General features: G+C 46.6%; 1 protein-coding gene across 6 annotated transcripts in view; it reads left to right on the top strand.

The window, feature by feature from the left end:
- The window catches only part of MEI1 (meiotic double-stranded break formation protein 1), a 75178-nt gene that overhangs the window by 15087 nt on the left and 44068 nt on the right, over positions 1-16023 (top strand). For all 6 annotated transcript variants that reach the window (XM_051834030.2, XM_051834027.2, XM_051834029.2 and 3 more), the window contains 5 exons: positions 945-1075; positions 5325-5439; positions 6246-6362; positions 7327-7426; positions 7503-7637. In XM_051834030.2, coding sequence (XP_051689990.2) covers positions 945-1075; positions 5325-5439; positions 6246-6362; positions 7327-7426; positions 7503-7637 — 598 coding nt within the window. The remainder of the gene's footprint in view (positions 1-944; positions 1076-5324; positions 5440-6245; positions 6363-7326; positions 7427-7502; positions 7638-16023) is intronic.

Genomic DNA, 16023 nt, shown 5'->3' on the forward strand with positions numbered 1-16023 from the left:
CCAGGGCTTTACCCTGTGGCACCACAGTGCCGGCCCCCTTTTCTACTTTTTTCAACTCTGAGTTTGCTTTGGTTCCCGAAATATTGCTTCTTCCTCCTGGAATTCTCCCCACTTCCAGTTTCACCTACTTTTCCTTCTAAATGGCACTTCCTCCTGGAAGTTTTTCCTGATCCCTACACTAGGTCAGATCCTCTGTGTACACGCCCATGTGTCTGGGTATTCCTTGTTTGTATCGCGTAGTACAATGATAAGTAATCATTTGTGTTATTTTTTTTTGGTTTGTTTTCCCTGTACGAGTGTGTGCTCTAGTCAAAAAAATATTTATTGAGGGGGTAAACATTTAGCCTAGTGGTTAAGATGCCCGTGTCCCATATTGGAGTGTCTGGGTTTAATTCCTGGCTCCAGCTCCTGATTCCAGCCTCTTGCTAATGCAGATCCTAGGAGGCAGAGGTGAAGGTTCAAGTAATTGGGTTCCTGCCGCTGACGGTGGATACCTGAGTTGAGTTTCCAAATCCAGGCTTCAACCCCAGCCCAGCCCAGCTCTGGTATTGAGGGCATCTGGGGAGCCAATTAGTGGATTAGTTCTGTCTGTTTCTCTTTATCTCTTCCTCGCAAATAAAAAAGTATATTTATGTATGTATTGAGTTCTTGCTGTATATCAGTAAGTATAGAGTAGTGCGTGATGTTGTGTGAAGCTGGCATTATCCCTACCCTCTTGAAACTTAGAGTTCAGTGGGGTGATTGGGTCATTCAGGAGGTTCTCACAGGACCCTTCTGGAAGGGAGCTGGGTTGCAGACAGCAAACTGGTGCTGGAGGATTCTACCTATTTCTTCTGTCTACGGAGACATGAAGAAGTCTCTCTGGAGATGTCTGAGAGGCTATATTGGGAGTACTGTGGAACCTGTGCCCCTTTTGTCTCTCTTCCCAACCCTTCGTTTCCTAGGTTTGCTGAGGCAGCTGCTGAAGTATGATCTCTTTGTATCTGTGATCATGAACAAATCTGCGTTGGCCGAGAGTGCTGAGAGTGATGGGCGACTGCCAGGAGAGACTTCACTGCCGTTGGTGCTCAAAAAGGTAGATGTCTTTGTGATCCTGGTCGCTGGGTTCAGAGACGGGGAACCCCAGTGCTTCCTGGGCTGGATCCTAACCCACCATTTCTCCTATCTAGGGTTTCCAGAAGCATTTTCTGGATAAACACCATATTGTAAATCTGCATGGTATCTCTGCATGTCCCCTTCATATCTGGGCTACCTGACGTGAGAACACATACAGCATCGGAAATGCAGCCACCTCAGCTGTTTTAGGGATTAGCTTCTCCACTTGATGTGGAAAGCTGCTTTTATCTGGACCCTGCGCCTGCCTTCAGCCTCACTCACCCCTAAACCCGGTGCTTCAGGCACGTGTAGTTTTTGGGCCCGCACGTGCTGCCATCCTGTCTCTGCCTGTGCAGATGCTCTCCTCTGCCTGTGGAGCCTGTCTGCTCCTGTTCTGTCCATCTGATTCAGATTTCGGGTCTGCAGGGCTCTGCTGCCCCTCCAGCTCCTTCAGGTACACTGTGCCCTTTTTCACGGTGCTTGGTTCCCCATAGTGCGGTTGACCTACTGGAAGCTTCTAACTCTGCTTTGGTCTCTGGAATGTTGCTTCCAGACCTGAGTCTATCATCTTTTCTTCCCATCCATACTCAACATAGGGCCTGGCAGATCTTTGTATCCTCATGTGATCGCAAGGGTTGGTGGACCAGGTTGTGAGACTCCTTTTGACAAGAAGAAAGTAGAATCTTGGTCAGAAGTGAGAACATTTCAGTTGGGGGTAGGTGAAAAGCCAAAGTAAATTGCCCTGTCTCATTTCTCTGGGAATGGCCCATGCGAGGCCTGTGAACTCTGAACCGGAATAGCATGCACTCTTTCTGTCTCTCTCTCTGTAAGATTTTTATATATATATATAAACTCTGAGAGTCAGAGTTACAGAGAGAGCGGTAGAGACAGCTCTTCCGTGTACTGGTTCACTCTCCAGATGGCTGCAGGGCCAGGGCTGGGTCAGGCTGAAGCCAGGAGCCAGGTGCTCCATCTGGGTCTCCCACATAGGTGGCAGGGCCCCAAGTACTTGGACCATCTTCTGCTGTTTTCCCAAGTGCATTAGCAGGGCACTGAATTGGAAGTGGACCAGGTAAGGCTCAACAGGAGCCCATATGGGATGTTGCAAGCGGTGGTTTAACCTGCTGTGTCACAGTGCTGGTCCATCGTTTATTAATTTCTTCAGGTACCTCCTGAGTACTCATGAGATGTGTTGGTCACTGTGTTGGGATCTGGGAGTGCCAGGGTATGTGGGCAGACGAGATTCTTCTTTTGCACAGCATACAGTCCAGTGGGGAAGGTAGATAATAAACAAGGAAACAAGCAAGGTAATTATGGACATTGATTAGTGCTGTGAAGGAAATAGAGGGAATGAAATAGTAGTGGAGAAAACCAGCTAGAGCTTGAATGGTGGGCAGGGCCTCTTGGAAAGGCTGACGTTTGGGCTGTCGCTTGAAGAATTAGTATGAAGTGATATGAACAGTGCACACAAAAAGCATTTTAATTTTTTAAAGACATTTTAATATGCTTTTAAAGATTTATTTATTTTAAAGGTTATTTATTTATTTGAAAGGCAGAGTTACAGAGAGGCAGAGGTGGAGAGAGAGAAAGGCCTTTCATTTACTGGTTCACTCCCCAAATGGCTGCAACTGTTGGAGCTGGGCCAATCCGAAGCAGCAGACTGGAACTTCTTCAGGTCTCCCATGTGGGAGCAGGGCCCAAGGACTGGGGCCATCTTCTGCTGCTTTCCCAGGCCACAGCAGAGAGCTGGATCAGAAGTGGAGCAGCTGGGACTCAAACAGGCATCCATATGGGATTCTAGCACTGTAGGTGACAGCTTTACCTGCTACGCCGAAGTGCTGGCCCCAAGATTTATTTATTTATTTGCAAGGCAGAAGTACAAAGAATGGGAGGGAGGGAGAGAGAGAAAGACAGACAGAAAATATGAATCTTTCATCTGCTGGTTCACTCACTCCCAGAATGGCTGCAACGGCCAAGACGGGGCCAGGCTGAAGCCAGGAGCCTGGAACCCTGGATGCTGGGGCATTAGCCATTGGGCCATCCTCCTCTGCTTTCCCAGTCGCATTAGCAAAGGGGCTGGATCAGAAGTGGAGCAGCCGGGACTCAAACTGGTGCCCATATGGGATGCTGGCATTACAAACAGCGGCTTAACCCACTACACTACGGTATTGGCCCCACAAAAAGCATTTTAGGTGTGAAAGAACGACAAATAAAAGCTGGAGGAAGATTAGGGCTTGATATATTTTGATAACAAACGAGAGATGTTGGGATAGGTGGGTAAGTAGGAAGTGAAGGGAAGTGGCCCAAGATGAGGCCAGAGATTGAGCAGGACAAATCATGGTAGCTCATGGTGAGTAACTAGGATTTGTGAAAGGTAGTGGGTTTTTTGTTTGTTTTTGTTTTAATTTTGAAAAATAGCATTGAAAGATTTCTTTCATAGGAATTTTAAGCCAATAATATTTTTCCTTAGTGGATAAATATTGTATTTCTTAGGGCCGGCGCCGCGGCTCACTAGGCTAATCCTCCGCCTAGCGGCGCCGGCACACCGGGTTCTAGTCCCGGTCGGGGCGCCGGATTCTGTCCCGGTTGCCCCTCTTCCAGGCCAGCTCTCTGCTGTGGCCAGGGAGTGCAGTGGAGGATGGCCCAGGTGCTTGGGCCCTGCACCCCATGGGAGACCAGGAAAAGCACCTGGCTCCTGGCTCCTGCCATCGGATCAGCGCGGTGCGCCGGCCGCAGCGCGCCGGCCGCGGCGGCCATTGGAGGGTGAACCAACGGCAAAGGAAGACCTTTCTCTCTATCTCTCTCTCTCTCACTGTCCACTCTGCCTGTCAAAAAAAAAAAAAAAAAAAAAATTGTATTTCTTTAATTTGAAATTTTTTTCCCACATTTTAACAGCTCTGAAATTGAGAGACATTACTATCTATGGTTTAATTGGGAGCAGACTTTCGGGACTCTTAGAGTGCTCGGGTTCAAGTCCTGGCTCCACTTCCAATCCAGTTTCCTGCTAATGCACACCCTGAGTGGCAGCAGGTGATGGCTCAGATACTTGGGTTTCTGCTACCCAGGTGGGAGACTTGGATTGGATTTTGGGCTCCTGGCTTCAGCCTGGCCCAGCCCCAGCAGTTGTGGGAATTTGGGGAGTGAATTGGCAAATGGAAGGTCGCTCTCTCTAATTGCCTTTCAAGTTGAAGAATGTTGTTTGTACATGTTGTTGGGGGAGGCATGTCAGTTGTAGGAAGATTCTTAGATTTGGACATGGCTGATCTGGGTTTCTGCCTTAGCTTTGCCACTTATTAGCTGTTTGGCCTAAAATAAGTAAATTAACCTGTTTAAGGGTCCCCAGGACCCCTCCTGGATTTGCTGGAAGGACTTTCAGGATTCTGTGTATCGTTACGCCTGTGGCTGTGGTTTTTTCATTGAGAGGGCACACTGTACAATCAGCAAAGAGGAAAAGGCATGTGGGGTGAAGTCCGGGGAAAACCAGGCAGGAGCTTCCAGAGTTCTCTCAGTGGAGTCACACAAAATGTGCTTAATTCCTCCAGCAATGGCTTGCGGTAACGTGTGAAGTATTGTCTGAGGAAGCTGATTAGTCTCAATGCCTAGGGATTCTGCTGAGGGCGGGGTGGTCACCCTCTGCTTTGCACATACCAGAATTCCAGACTCTGAGAGGGAAAGCAGGTACTCAGCATCATTGACATTGTCTGCAGAAATAGTTTAGTCACGGTGAGCCACTCTCCTCAGTTCTGGAAGTGGTAGGAACCCTTCCAAAGTCCAAGTTCCCAAACCTGGCCAAGGGCCAGCCTTGAACTAGGGCCTCCTAAGACAACAGTGTCAGGCCTGCAGTGCTGACTCTCCTGTACACCCAGAAAACTGGGGATGGTGGTGGAACCTTCCCCGTTATGTCACAGGTCGCTGCACACGTCAGGACCACACGAGGGCTGTCAAAGCAGTTTTGTCAGTGGAGGCCTGAGCAACAGTACTTGGTAATGGGTTTAGTGTTTGAGTGCCAGCAGGGGATTTGACATTGTGTTCTTTTATTGCATTTCTCATCCACTGCCGTTTGTAGGCTCCTTTCCACAGGCCATGACTGCTGTCCCTGGGCACTGTCTTTGTGCCTGGGGTGGGTAGTACAGAAGGGATCAGAGATGGAGTGCTCCTGCCTGAAGGCACTCAGGCTGGTCCCTCAGTGCTGTCAGTGGTGTTACTGGGACACTGTTGTCTTTCTCCAGCTTCTCCTCTCTAGAGATGAGACGCTGCAGGTGGCCAGTACCCATTGTATAACTGCAGTGCTGGTCCACTCCCCAGTGAAGTATGCCCTGGCCTTCATCCATGCTGATATCCCAGGTAGGAAGACCCTTCACACCTTCTCTTCCCAGGACCCCCGAGTTCTGACCGGAGCCCTGGGGGTCACAGCAGCGGCAGCAGCCCTGAAAGGCACCTTTGATAACGCATACTTGGGGATGGGGTGGGGACAGGGCCAGTTGTTCACAACAGACTCTAAGAAGTAGACTTACAATGTGTGAATCCTGTTACAGATTTCTTCTGTGACCTTGAACAGTTTGTTACTGATCTTTTTCAATTATTTGACCACTTAGGAATAAAAACCCAGTATGACATGGTGGACGACAAAGGGAACTGATGTTTCTCAAGGACCTGTTAAAGAGCCAGGGAATGTGCCCCAACCTGCCTCGCAAATGTTACACATTGAGATCCTCATCTTAGCTTTTATTGATAAGGCAATACGGGCTCAGAGGAAGTAAATACCAGGTTTGGACTGACAAGGCTAAGTCACTGGCAGAGATGGGCTATAGAATCAAGTCTCTCTGGCTCTAACAGCCCCCCACCCCACCCCGCATCACACTGCTAAAGTCAGGAGAATTAGGAGCTCTGAATTCAAGGCCCACCTGTGCCACTAACAGTGCCTCCCTCTTGCCCTTGGCTTCCCCTTCTGTTAAAAAGAAGAGGTTAGATCCTAACCCTGAGGCCACTTTGCAGGAGCGTTTGTGCATTGATGGTCACGTCTCGTGGAGACAGTGTGTGAGCAGATGGAGTAGCGGGGTAAGGTGCTGAAGAAATTGCGGGCAGTGTTAGCTAAAGGACCGTGAGCACATGGCTGCCATTCATTGCTTCCTCCTCCTCTCCCTGGCCAGAGTTCCTCTTCGAACACCTTTCCTCTTCCAGTGAAGTGCTTGTCTGGTCCAGCTGCAGCTGCTTGATACTCCTGGCAGAAGAGCCGCTCTTCTTCTCCAAGTGCCACACGGTGTACGGTTGGTAATGTGGGTCCTGTGCTGAGTCTGGGTCACGTGGACAGCAGTTTGATGTTGCGTGGCAGTGACAGTGATGTGCGGTAGCCTCCACCTTGGACAGGAGCACTGGGTCAGCCCACACATCACTAGATTTCACATGCAAGCATCGACATCCAAACAATTCTGTCTGCTGATCGGCGGAAGTTGACTCCTCAGCAAGGGAAGGGGGGTCCTGTTATCTACTACGTGGATTCCTATGGTGTGCTAAGAACAACTCTAAACAGTGTGTACTCAGCCTTGCAGTTTTTCCTTCCCATACCCCAGACATGTGTTCATTCAGTTGGCCCCTAAGTTTTGCTGATTTGTCCTCTCAGAGTTTGAAACTGTCTCTTCCTTTTCCTTGTCTGGGTGTTTTTATATCTCATCTGGATTTTCAGAGTGGGCACATTCAGTCATTCATGTTACATTCTATAATATAAAATCATAGTCTATGCCCAGCACCAGACTGTGACCTGGAGATTCAGAAATATATATATAACATGGTTCTTGTCCCCAGGAAGGGGACAGAGATGCAAACAGGCAGTTTTAAACAGCAGATGATCAGAGCTCTGTGAGAGGGATGCACAGGACCTGTGGTAGCTGTGGGGAGGTTCACAGTTCTGGAGTTTCAACCTTATGCTCTAAGGAGGAATACGAGTGTGCCAAGTGGAGAAGATATGGCTTGGTCACTTGGCATTCACTGAATGCCTCCAATGCCAGGGCCTCTGCTGTGGCTTGTGTTGGGTGCTGCAGCAACAGATGAATCATAGAAGGGCCTGTCCCCCACAATCTCACATTCTGGCCCCATTCGCTCAGTTGGATCAGAGTCCCTCCACAAGGGGCCTCCGGCCTATGTGTGCTGTCCGAAGCCTGTCACCTCTTCTGCGGGGCAGTAAAGGAACCGCCAAGCGCTGATCCCTGGCCTGTGTCCTTTCATCTGAGGCAGGGATTGAGGCCGTGGTGAGGAGCCTGCAGGGAAGCCTGAAGACGAACAACACGGAGCTGCATAAGCAGGGTCTGCTGCTCCTTGCTGAGATCCTGACTCGGTGAGTAAGGTGGTGGAGAAGGAAAAGCGAGCTGCGGGGAGCGTCACCCACTCATTTCTCGTGTTTGATTTTCCAGGCAGCCAGAGGAGATCAGGCTGTTCGCAAGCTCTGCAGTGTGCAGAAGTGCTGCCCGTGCCCTCCGAGAGGCGGTGAGCAGCCCCGTGCTGGAGGTGGCTGCTGAGGCAGTGAAAGCCACTTCCGCTTTCCTGAGGTGAGGGACGGGCAGCTGAACTTTCCACCCCTGCAGGTGCTGGGGCCTGTCCAGGCCAAGGCAGCTTCCAGGGGACGCGTGTCCCCAAGGTCAGAGACATGTTCTTGGTGTATTTCTCTACTCCGGTATTTTGTTCTCTTTCTGGAGCTACTTATTTAAGTGTTGGTCATCCTAGGTTCGTCTTCTAATTTCCTTTGTTTCCTGACAATTTTTGTATTTTTGTTTTACTAACTTCTGGGAAATTTTTTTACTTCATTTTCAATGCTTTCAAATTTTATTTATTTATTTGAGATGTGGAGAGACAGAGCAGGTTGGGGAGAAGAATTGACAGAGAGTGAGCGCTCATCTGCTGGTTTAGTCCCCAGGTGTTTGCAACAGCTGCAGGTGGGCTGGGACTGAAACTGGGAGCCAGAAACTCAATCCAGGTCTCTCACACGGGTGGCAGGAACTCAGTTCTTTGACCCTTCGTCGCTGCCTTCCAGGGTTTGCATTAGCAGGAAGCTGGATCCAGGAGCCAGAGCCAGGCGTGGAACCCAGGCACTCTGATGTCATTGTGGGTGTTACAACTGCTACGCTAAGTACCCGCTCCCTATCTCGCTACTCCTTTAACGAGTATTTTATTTTTGCTTTCATATTTTAATTTGGAAGATGTCTTTCCAGTTTCCTGCCTTTTAAAAAATTATTTTTAAGAATACATTTATTTGAGAGACAGAGAGGGGAGAGAGAGAGACAGAGAGCAATTTCCCATATGCTAGTTTACCCTCCAGAAGCCTGCATTGGCTGTGTCTGAGCTAGGCCAAAGCTGGGAGCTGGGAACACAATCTAGGTCTTCCTTGTGGGTGGCAGGAAACCAATTCTGTGAGCCATTGTTGCTGCCTCCCTGGGTCTACATTATCATGAAGCTAGCGCCACAGAGCTGGGAATCAAACTCAGATACTTTGATGTGAGACACCGTATTTTAACTGCTAGGCTAAGTGCCTGTCCCTGCATCTTTTAAAAATTTTTTTAATATAGAGCATTTTATTCTGTGCTTATTTCATGGATATAATTTTTTTCCAATTTCTTTTTTATTTTAATTTTAATTAGTTTTTAACAGATTCAATGTGGTTTATAGATGCAATTCTAAGAACATAATGATATTCACTTCCTGACTCCTTCTCCCACTCCCCTCCCTTCTTCCTTTCTTTTTTTCTATCTTTTTTTAGTTTTTGAGATAACATATTTTAAATTTATATTACACTAAAAAAGCTTACTACTTCATTGAATAAGAAATTTAACAAGTAAAAAGCAATAAGGCCCTAGTTTAGTGGGAATATAAACAACGGCTATGGAAAATGGAAAATTACCATTTCACACATATACAGTAAATTTTAGAGTATTTACAGATCATTAAAACTATATAGTATAACATTTGTAACCAATGGTTTGACTTAGATATAATACAGAGTTTCACAAAACTGTATTTGCAGCAATACTGATACACACACAGGCATTTCTATCTTTTTTTTTTTTTTTTAATTTTAGTTCTCACGTATAAGGGAGAACATGTGGTATTTGTCTTTCTGGGTCCAGCTTATTTTACTCAACATGATGTGCTCCAATTGTGTCCATTTTGATGTAAATGGTAGAATTTCATTCTTTTTATAGCTGAATAATATTCCTTGTGAATATATGCCACATTTTAAAAAAAGATTTTATTTATTTATTTGAGAGGTAGAGTTACAGACAGTGAGAAGGAGAGACAGAGAGAAGTCTTCCATCCGCTGGTGCACTCCTCGAATGGCTGCAACGGCCAGAGCTGAGAGCTAAGGCGAAGCCAGGAGCCGGGAGCTTCTTCTGGGTCTCCCACGTGGGTGTAAGGGTCCAAGCACTTGGGGCATCTTCCACTGTCTTCTCAGGCAATAGCAGAGCGCTAGATTAGAAGAGGAGCAGCCGGGACTAGAACCAGTGCCCATATGGGATGCGGCACCACTGGCGGAGGATTAACCACAGCACCGGCCCTCACATTTTCTTTATCCATTCATCTGATGATGGACTATTATGGACAGTGATGCTATAAACATAGTGGTGCAGGTATCTCTTTGATACAATGTGTTCAAGTCTTTTGGGTATATACTCAATAGTGAGATTGCTAGATCATGTGGCAGGCCTATTTCTAGGTTTTTTTTTTTTTTTTTTTTTTTTTTTTTTTTTTTTTTTTTTAATTTTATTTAGGGGCTAGCACTGTGGCATAGCAGTTAAAGCCACTGCCTGCAGTACTGGCATCCCATATGAGCGCTTGTTGGAGTCCCAGCTGGTCCACTTCCGATCCAACTTTCTGCTATGGCCTGGGAAAGTAGTAGAACATGGCCTTGAGCCATCCTTGAGCCCCTGCACCCGTGTGGGCCATCCGGAAGAAGCTCCTAGCTCCTGGCTTTGGATCGATCCAGCTCCAGCTGTTGTGGCCATTTGGGGAGTGATCCAGCAGGTGGACGACCTTTCTCTGCCTCTGCCTCTCTATAACTCTGTCTTTCAAATAATAAAGAAATCTTAAAGAAGCTTTTAAAAAAAATTTATTTATTTGAGAGGCAGAATTAGAGAGAGGGAGAGACAGAAAGGTCTTCCATCCTTTGATTCACTCCCCAAATAGCAGAAATGGCCGGAGCTGGGCCAATCTGAAGCCAGGAGCCAGGAACTTCTTCTGGATCTCCCACATGGGTGCGAACAAGCACTTGGGCCATCTTCTGCTTTCCCAGTCCATAACAGAGAGCTGGATCAGAAGTGGAGCAGCTGGGACTCGAACCGATGCCCATATGGGATGTTGGCACTGCAGGTGGCGGCTTTACCCACTACACCACAGTGCCGGCCCCAGATCTAATTTCATTCTTCTACATATATGTATGTATTGATTCCCAGTTGGCAGCAATAGCTGGGGCTAGGCAAGGCTGAAGCTAGGAGCTTCATCTTCGTCTCCCATGTGGGTGCACGGGCCAAGTACTTGGTCCATCTTCTGCTGCTTTTTCTAGGCCATTAGCAGGGAGCTGGATCAGATGTGGAACAGCCAGGACTTAAACTGGGGTCCATGTGGAAAGCTGGCATTGCAGGCATTAGCTTTACCTGCTATGCCACAATGCTGCCACCCCCCAACTTTTTCATGACTTATTTGTTTATTTTTTTGAAAGTCAGAGTTACAGAGAGAGAGGTACACATATATACACACATACACATACACAGAGATCCGCTGGTTCACTCCCAGATGGCCATGATGTCCAGGAGCCTGAAACTCCATATGGTTCTCCCATATGGGTTGTCAGGGACCACTGCTTTTCCAGGCACATTAGCAGGGAGCTGGATCAGAAATGGAGATGCTGTATGGGATGCCAGAATCATATCTCAATCACTTCTTTTTTTTTTTTAACTAATTAATTTATTTGAAAGGCAGAGTTACAGAGAGGCAGGGGCAGAGAGAGAGAGAAAGATGTCTTCCATCTGCCTGCTCACCCTCCAAATGGCTATCATGGCCGGAGCTGCACTGATCCTAAGCCAGGAACCATGAGTCTCTTCCAGGTCTCCCACATGGGTGCAGGGGCCCAAGGACTTGGGCCATCTTCTATTGCTCTCCCAGGCCATAGCAGAGAGCTGGATCGGAAGTGGAGCAACCAGGGCTCCAACCAGCGCACATATGGGATGCCAGCACTGCAGGCAGGGCTTTACCTGCTACGCTATAGCTCTGGCCCCTCTCAGTCACTTCTTGCTCACTTCTTTGGTCTTCTTTCTGTTTCTTGAACTCATCAAACTTAATCCTACCTTAGGGATTTTCTACTAATGGTCCCTTTGTCTGGAATATCCTGCCTTTAAATCTTTGCAAGACTTCCTATCCTTCAGGTCTCATTCAGGATGCCTTTTATTAATCTAATCAAGTTGCCTGTGATAGTTTTGTTTATTTATTTGCTTTATATTCACCACACCCTTGCCTCAAATACAAGCTCTAAGAGTTCACGTACCTAGTCAGTTTTGTTGGTGCTATATCTCTCATTTGTAATGGGTAACCAGTATATGAAAGAAGGATGTTAAAAGGGACAGTGAGGGGCCAGTGCTGTGGTACAGTGGGTTAAAGCTCTGGCCTGCAGCACTGGCATCCCATATGGGTGACGGTTCAAGTCTCAGCTGCTCCTCTTCTGATCCAGCTCTGTCTCTGCTTCCTAAGAGAAACTAACTTTAACTCATTTTGGTTTTAGTTCTGGTGACTAGCTCCCCAAATCTAAACCATATACTCATAATACTGTTTCTTTGTTGATTTGTCATTATTCATTGATTTACCAGTAAGAAGCTGGTAATTAGCTCACAGTTTTTCTCTTTTCTACATCTCTTTGGCATTTTTTACTAGTTAATATATAATGTCTTTGAACCTTTACATAATATACTGAATTTCCTGTTCCATCTTACAGCAGTATCTCCTGACTCCCTTTGTGGTTAGCAGAGCTGCATCTCTTCCTTTCCCTCCCCCTCCCTACTTTCTGTTTCTCAAGGTCAGTCAGTTATATTTTTAATTTTATAATGTGGAGATTTTCAATATTTATAGACTCTCCTGTTACCATATTTAACTTTAGGTTGGTTCTAAAAATTGAAATGAAAATTAGCGTTTGCATTTCAATGATTTCAGTCTGTCTCCTTTCCCACTTGTGCTCCCCTGGGTTTAAATCTCTAAATCTGGGGCATGAATCCCAGAGTGGGTGTGATCACTGAACCAACAGGGCACCAAAAAAATAGAGTAAAAACAATGTCGATTATAGGTACCCACGCAGAACCCAGAGTCTCCCAGGTGGCCGGTGCTTTGGGACCCAAAACATCTTTCAGGTGGGAGGTGTTTGAGCTGCGTTGTGAAGGATAAGGGAGATTTCGATTTGGGACAGGACCTGGGCTAACCACACATGTTGGTGTGAAAGTATAGGGATTTCTGAGGGCACGGTGGCTGGTTTGGCCAGCAGGAATCTTGAAGGCAGCTGGTGGCTGAAGAAGCTGAGAAGCTGGTTGGTTCAGAATTGTGGAGAGAGATGGACAGGGGGCAGGTTGTTGATTCTTGGATGATTTTACTTCTGACTTTAACTGCCCAAAATGTTGTCTGAGGCAGAGTGGTTCAGAGATTCTCTGAGAATACAGCTAGAAGAGAGAATCAGGAATGAGAGATGCTGAAAAGCATTTAAAGATGGTGGAATGAGAGCTTGCTAATCAGTGTAGAATGGAAATATAGAACTTCCACAAATGGAGAAGGAAAGGGAAAATCAAGCCTTAACTAATCTTTACTGAGAATATGTTAGAAGTGTTCAAAAAAAATTCCAGTGAGTTAACAGGTTTTCCTTAGCTACTGTAGTGGGCTGAAAATTGTGTACCACCTTCCCAACATTCAAATTTACCCAGAACTCTTGGATGTGCCTTGTTTGGAAATAAAACCTTTGTAGAAATCATTGATGTAATCGGGGCTGGCACTGTGGCATAGCCAGTAAAGCCACTGCCTGCAGTGCTGGCATCCCCTATGGTTGCTTGTTCGAATCCCAGCTGTTTTACTTCTGATCCAGCTCTCTGCTATGGCCTGGGATAGCAGTAGAAGATGACCCAAGTTCTTGGACCCTTGCACCCATGTAGGAGACCTGGAAGAAGCTCCTGGCTCCTGGCTTTGACCATTGCAGCTATTTGGGGGAGTGAACCAGCTGATGGAAGGCCTCTCTCTCTTTCTGTCCCTGCCTCTCTGTGACTCTGCCTTTCAAAAAATTAAGTAAATTTTAAAAAACGATCATTGAGGTAAGAGAAAGTCATCTTTCAGGGGCTCCAAATCCAATGCCTGGTATCTGGATAAACAGCAGCATAGACACAGAGAGAAGATGGCCATGTGAAGACGGGCAGAATGTAGGGCAATTTAGTGACAAGCCAAGGAATGCCACAGGTTGGTGGCACCCACCAGAAGCTAAGAGATGAAGCAAGATTCTTCTCAAGAACTTTAGAGGGAGGCATCCAGAACTGTGAGGGAATAAACTTCTGTTTTGCATTGCTCAGTTTGTGGTAATTTATTACAGCAGCCCTAGGAAACCAAATACCCTGTCAAGTAGTCATTCATTCATATTTTTTTTAAAGATTTATTTATTTATTTGAAAGTCAGAGCCGCTGCTCAACAGGCTGATCCTCCACCTGTGGTGCCGGCACCCTGGGTTCTAGTCCCGGTCGGGGCGCCGGATTCTGACCAGTCCAGCTTCTCTTCCAGGCCAGCTCTCTGCTGTGGCCCGGGAGTGCAGTGGAGGATGGCCCAAGTGCTTGGGCCCTGCACCCCATGGGAGACTAGGAGAAGCACCTGGCTCCTGGCTTCAGATCGGCGCAGTGCCAGCCACAGTGCCCTAACCAATCACAGCCTTTTGCCAGGCAGTTTCCAAAGCCATCCAATCACAGCCTGTTGCCAGGCAGTTTCTGTTGCCAGCGGCCATCTTGGCCTGGCCTTCTCATTCCACCACAGGTACCTGTCTACATTTACTGCACAGGCATGATTGAATCTCCAGAAGTATTTTTCCAGTCATCTTATAATCTCACAGATGAGAACTTCTTCCTAAGTAGTCTCCTCTACCTCTATAAAGTTTTGATTCTCAGGAAATTCTTCCATATACTGAAATAAAATCTGGATCTGGAAACATTTACCTGTTGATCCTGGTGTTCTCTGTGGAGGTTGATCTTTTCCTCAGGACAGCTTATCACCGATTTGAGAGCAGTGGCCATTCTGTCTTTGATGCACCTTCGTTTCTAGGTGCTTCTTTCAGTAGGAGGTCCTACTCAGAAACCCTCTGTGTCAATAATAATAATAATAATAATAGTCATGGCTGGCATACATAGAGACTTCTTATGAATTAATCATTGAGATGAGTGCTTGGCATTCATTATTTAATTGACCCTCAGATAATTTTTTTAGCTTTTATTTAATAAATATAAATTTCCAAAGAACAGCTTATGGATTACAATGACTTTTCCCCCCATAACTTCCCTCCCACTTGCAACCCTCCCATTTTCCGCTCCCTCTCCCATTCCATTTGCATTAAGATTCATTTTCAATTATCTTTATATACAGAAGATCAATTTAGAATATATTAAGTAAAGATTTCAACAGTTTGCACCCACACCGAAAAATAAAGTGTAAAATACTGTTTGAGTACTAGTTATAGCATTAATTCACATTATACAACACATTAAGGACAGAGATCCTACATGAGGAGTAAGTGCACAGTGACTCCTGTTGTTGACTTAACAAATTGACACTCTTGTTTATGGCGTCAGTAATCTCCCTAGGCTCTTGTCATGAGTTGCCAAGGCTATGGAAGCCTTTTGAGTTCACTGACTCCGATCTTATTTAGAGAAGGTCATAGTCAAAGTAGAAGTTCTCTCCTCCCTTCAGAGAAAAGTACCTCCTTCTTTGATGGCCCATTCTTTCCACTGGGATCTCACTCGCAGGGATCTTTCATTTAGGTTTTTTTTTGCCAGAGTGTCTTGGCTTTTCATGCCTAAATTACTATCATGGGCTCTTCAGCCAGATCCAAATGCCTTAAAGGCTGATTCTGAGGCCAGAGTGCTGTTTAGGACATCTGCCATTCTCTGAGTCTGCTGTGTATCTCGCTTCCCATGTTGGATCGTTCTCTCCTTCTTTTTTTTTTTTTTTTTTGACAGGCAGAGTGGACAGTGAGAGAGAGAGACAGAGAGAAAGGTCTTCCTTTGCCGTTGGTTCACCCTCCAATGGCCGCCGCGGCCGGTGCGCTGCGGCCGGCACACCGCGCTGATCCGATGGCAGGAGCCAGGAGCCAGGTGCTTTTCCTGGTCTCCCATGGGGTGCAGGGCCCAAGCACCTGGGCCATCCTCCACTGCACTCCCTGGCCACAGCAGAGGGCTGGCCTGGAAGAGGGGCAACCGGGACAGAATCCGGCGCCCCGACCGGGACTAGAACCCGGTGTGCCGGCGCCGCTAGGCGGAGGATTAGCCTAGTGAGCCGCGGCGCCGGCCCGTTCTCTCCTTCTTAATACTATCAGTTATTATTAGCAGACACTAGTCTTGTTTATGTGATCTCTTTGACTCTTAGACCTATCATTAGGATCAATTGTGAACTGAAATTGATCACTTGGACTAGTGAGATGGCATTAGTACATGCCACCTTGATGGGATTGAAATGTAATCCCCTGGCACATTTCTAACTCTACCATCTAGGGCAAGTCAGATTGAGCATGTCCCAAATTGTACATCTCCTCCCTCTCTTATTCCCACTCTTATATTTGACAGAGATCACTTTTCAGTTAAATTTAAACACCTAAGAATAATTATGTGTTAATTACAGAGTTCAACCAATAGTACTAAATAGGACAAAAAAAAAAAATACTAAAAGGGA

This window comes from Oryctolagus cuniculus, chromosome 11, assembly GCF_964237555.1.
Source record: "Oryctolagus cuniculus chromosome 11, mOryCun1.1, whole genome shotgun sequence".
NCBI classification, from domain to species: domain Eukaryota; kingdom Metazoa; phylum Chordata; class Mammalia; order Lagomorpha; family Leporidae; genus Oryctolagus; species Oryctolagus cuniculus.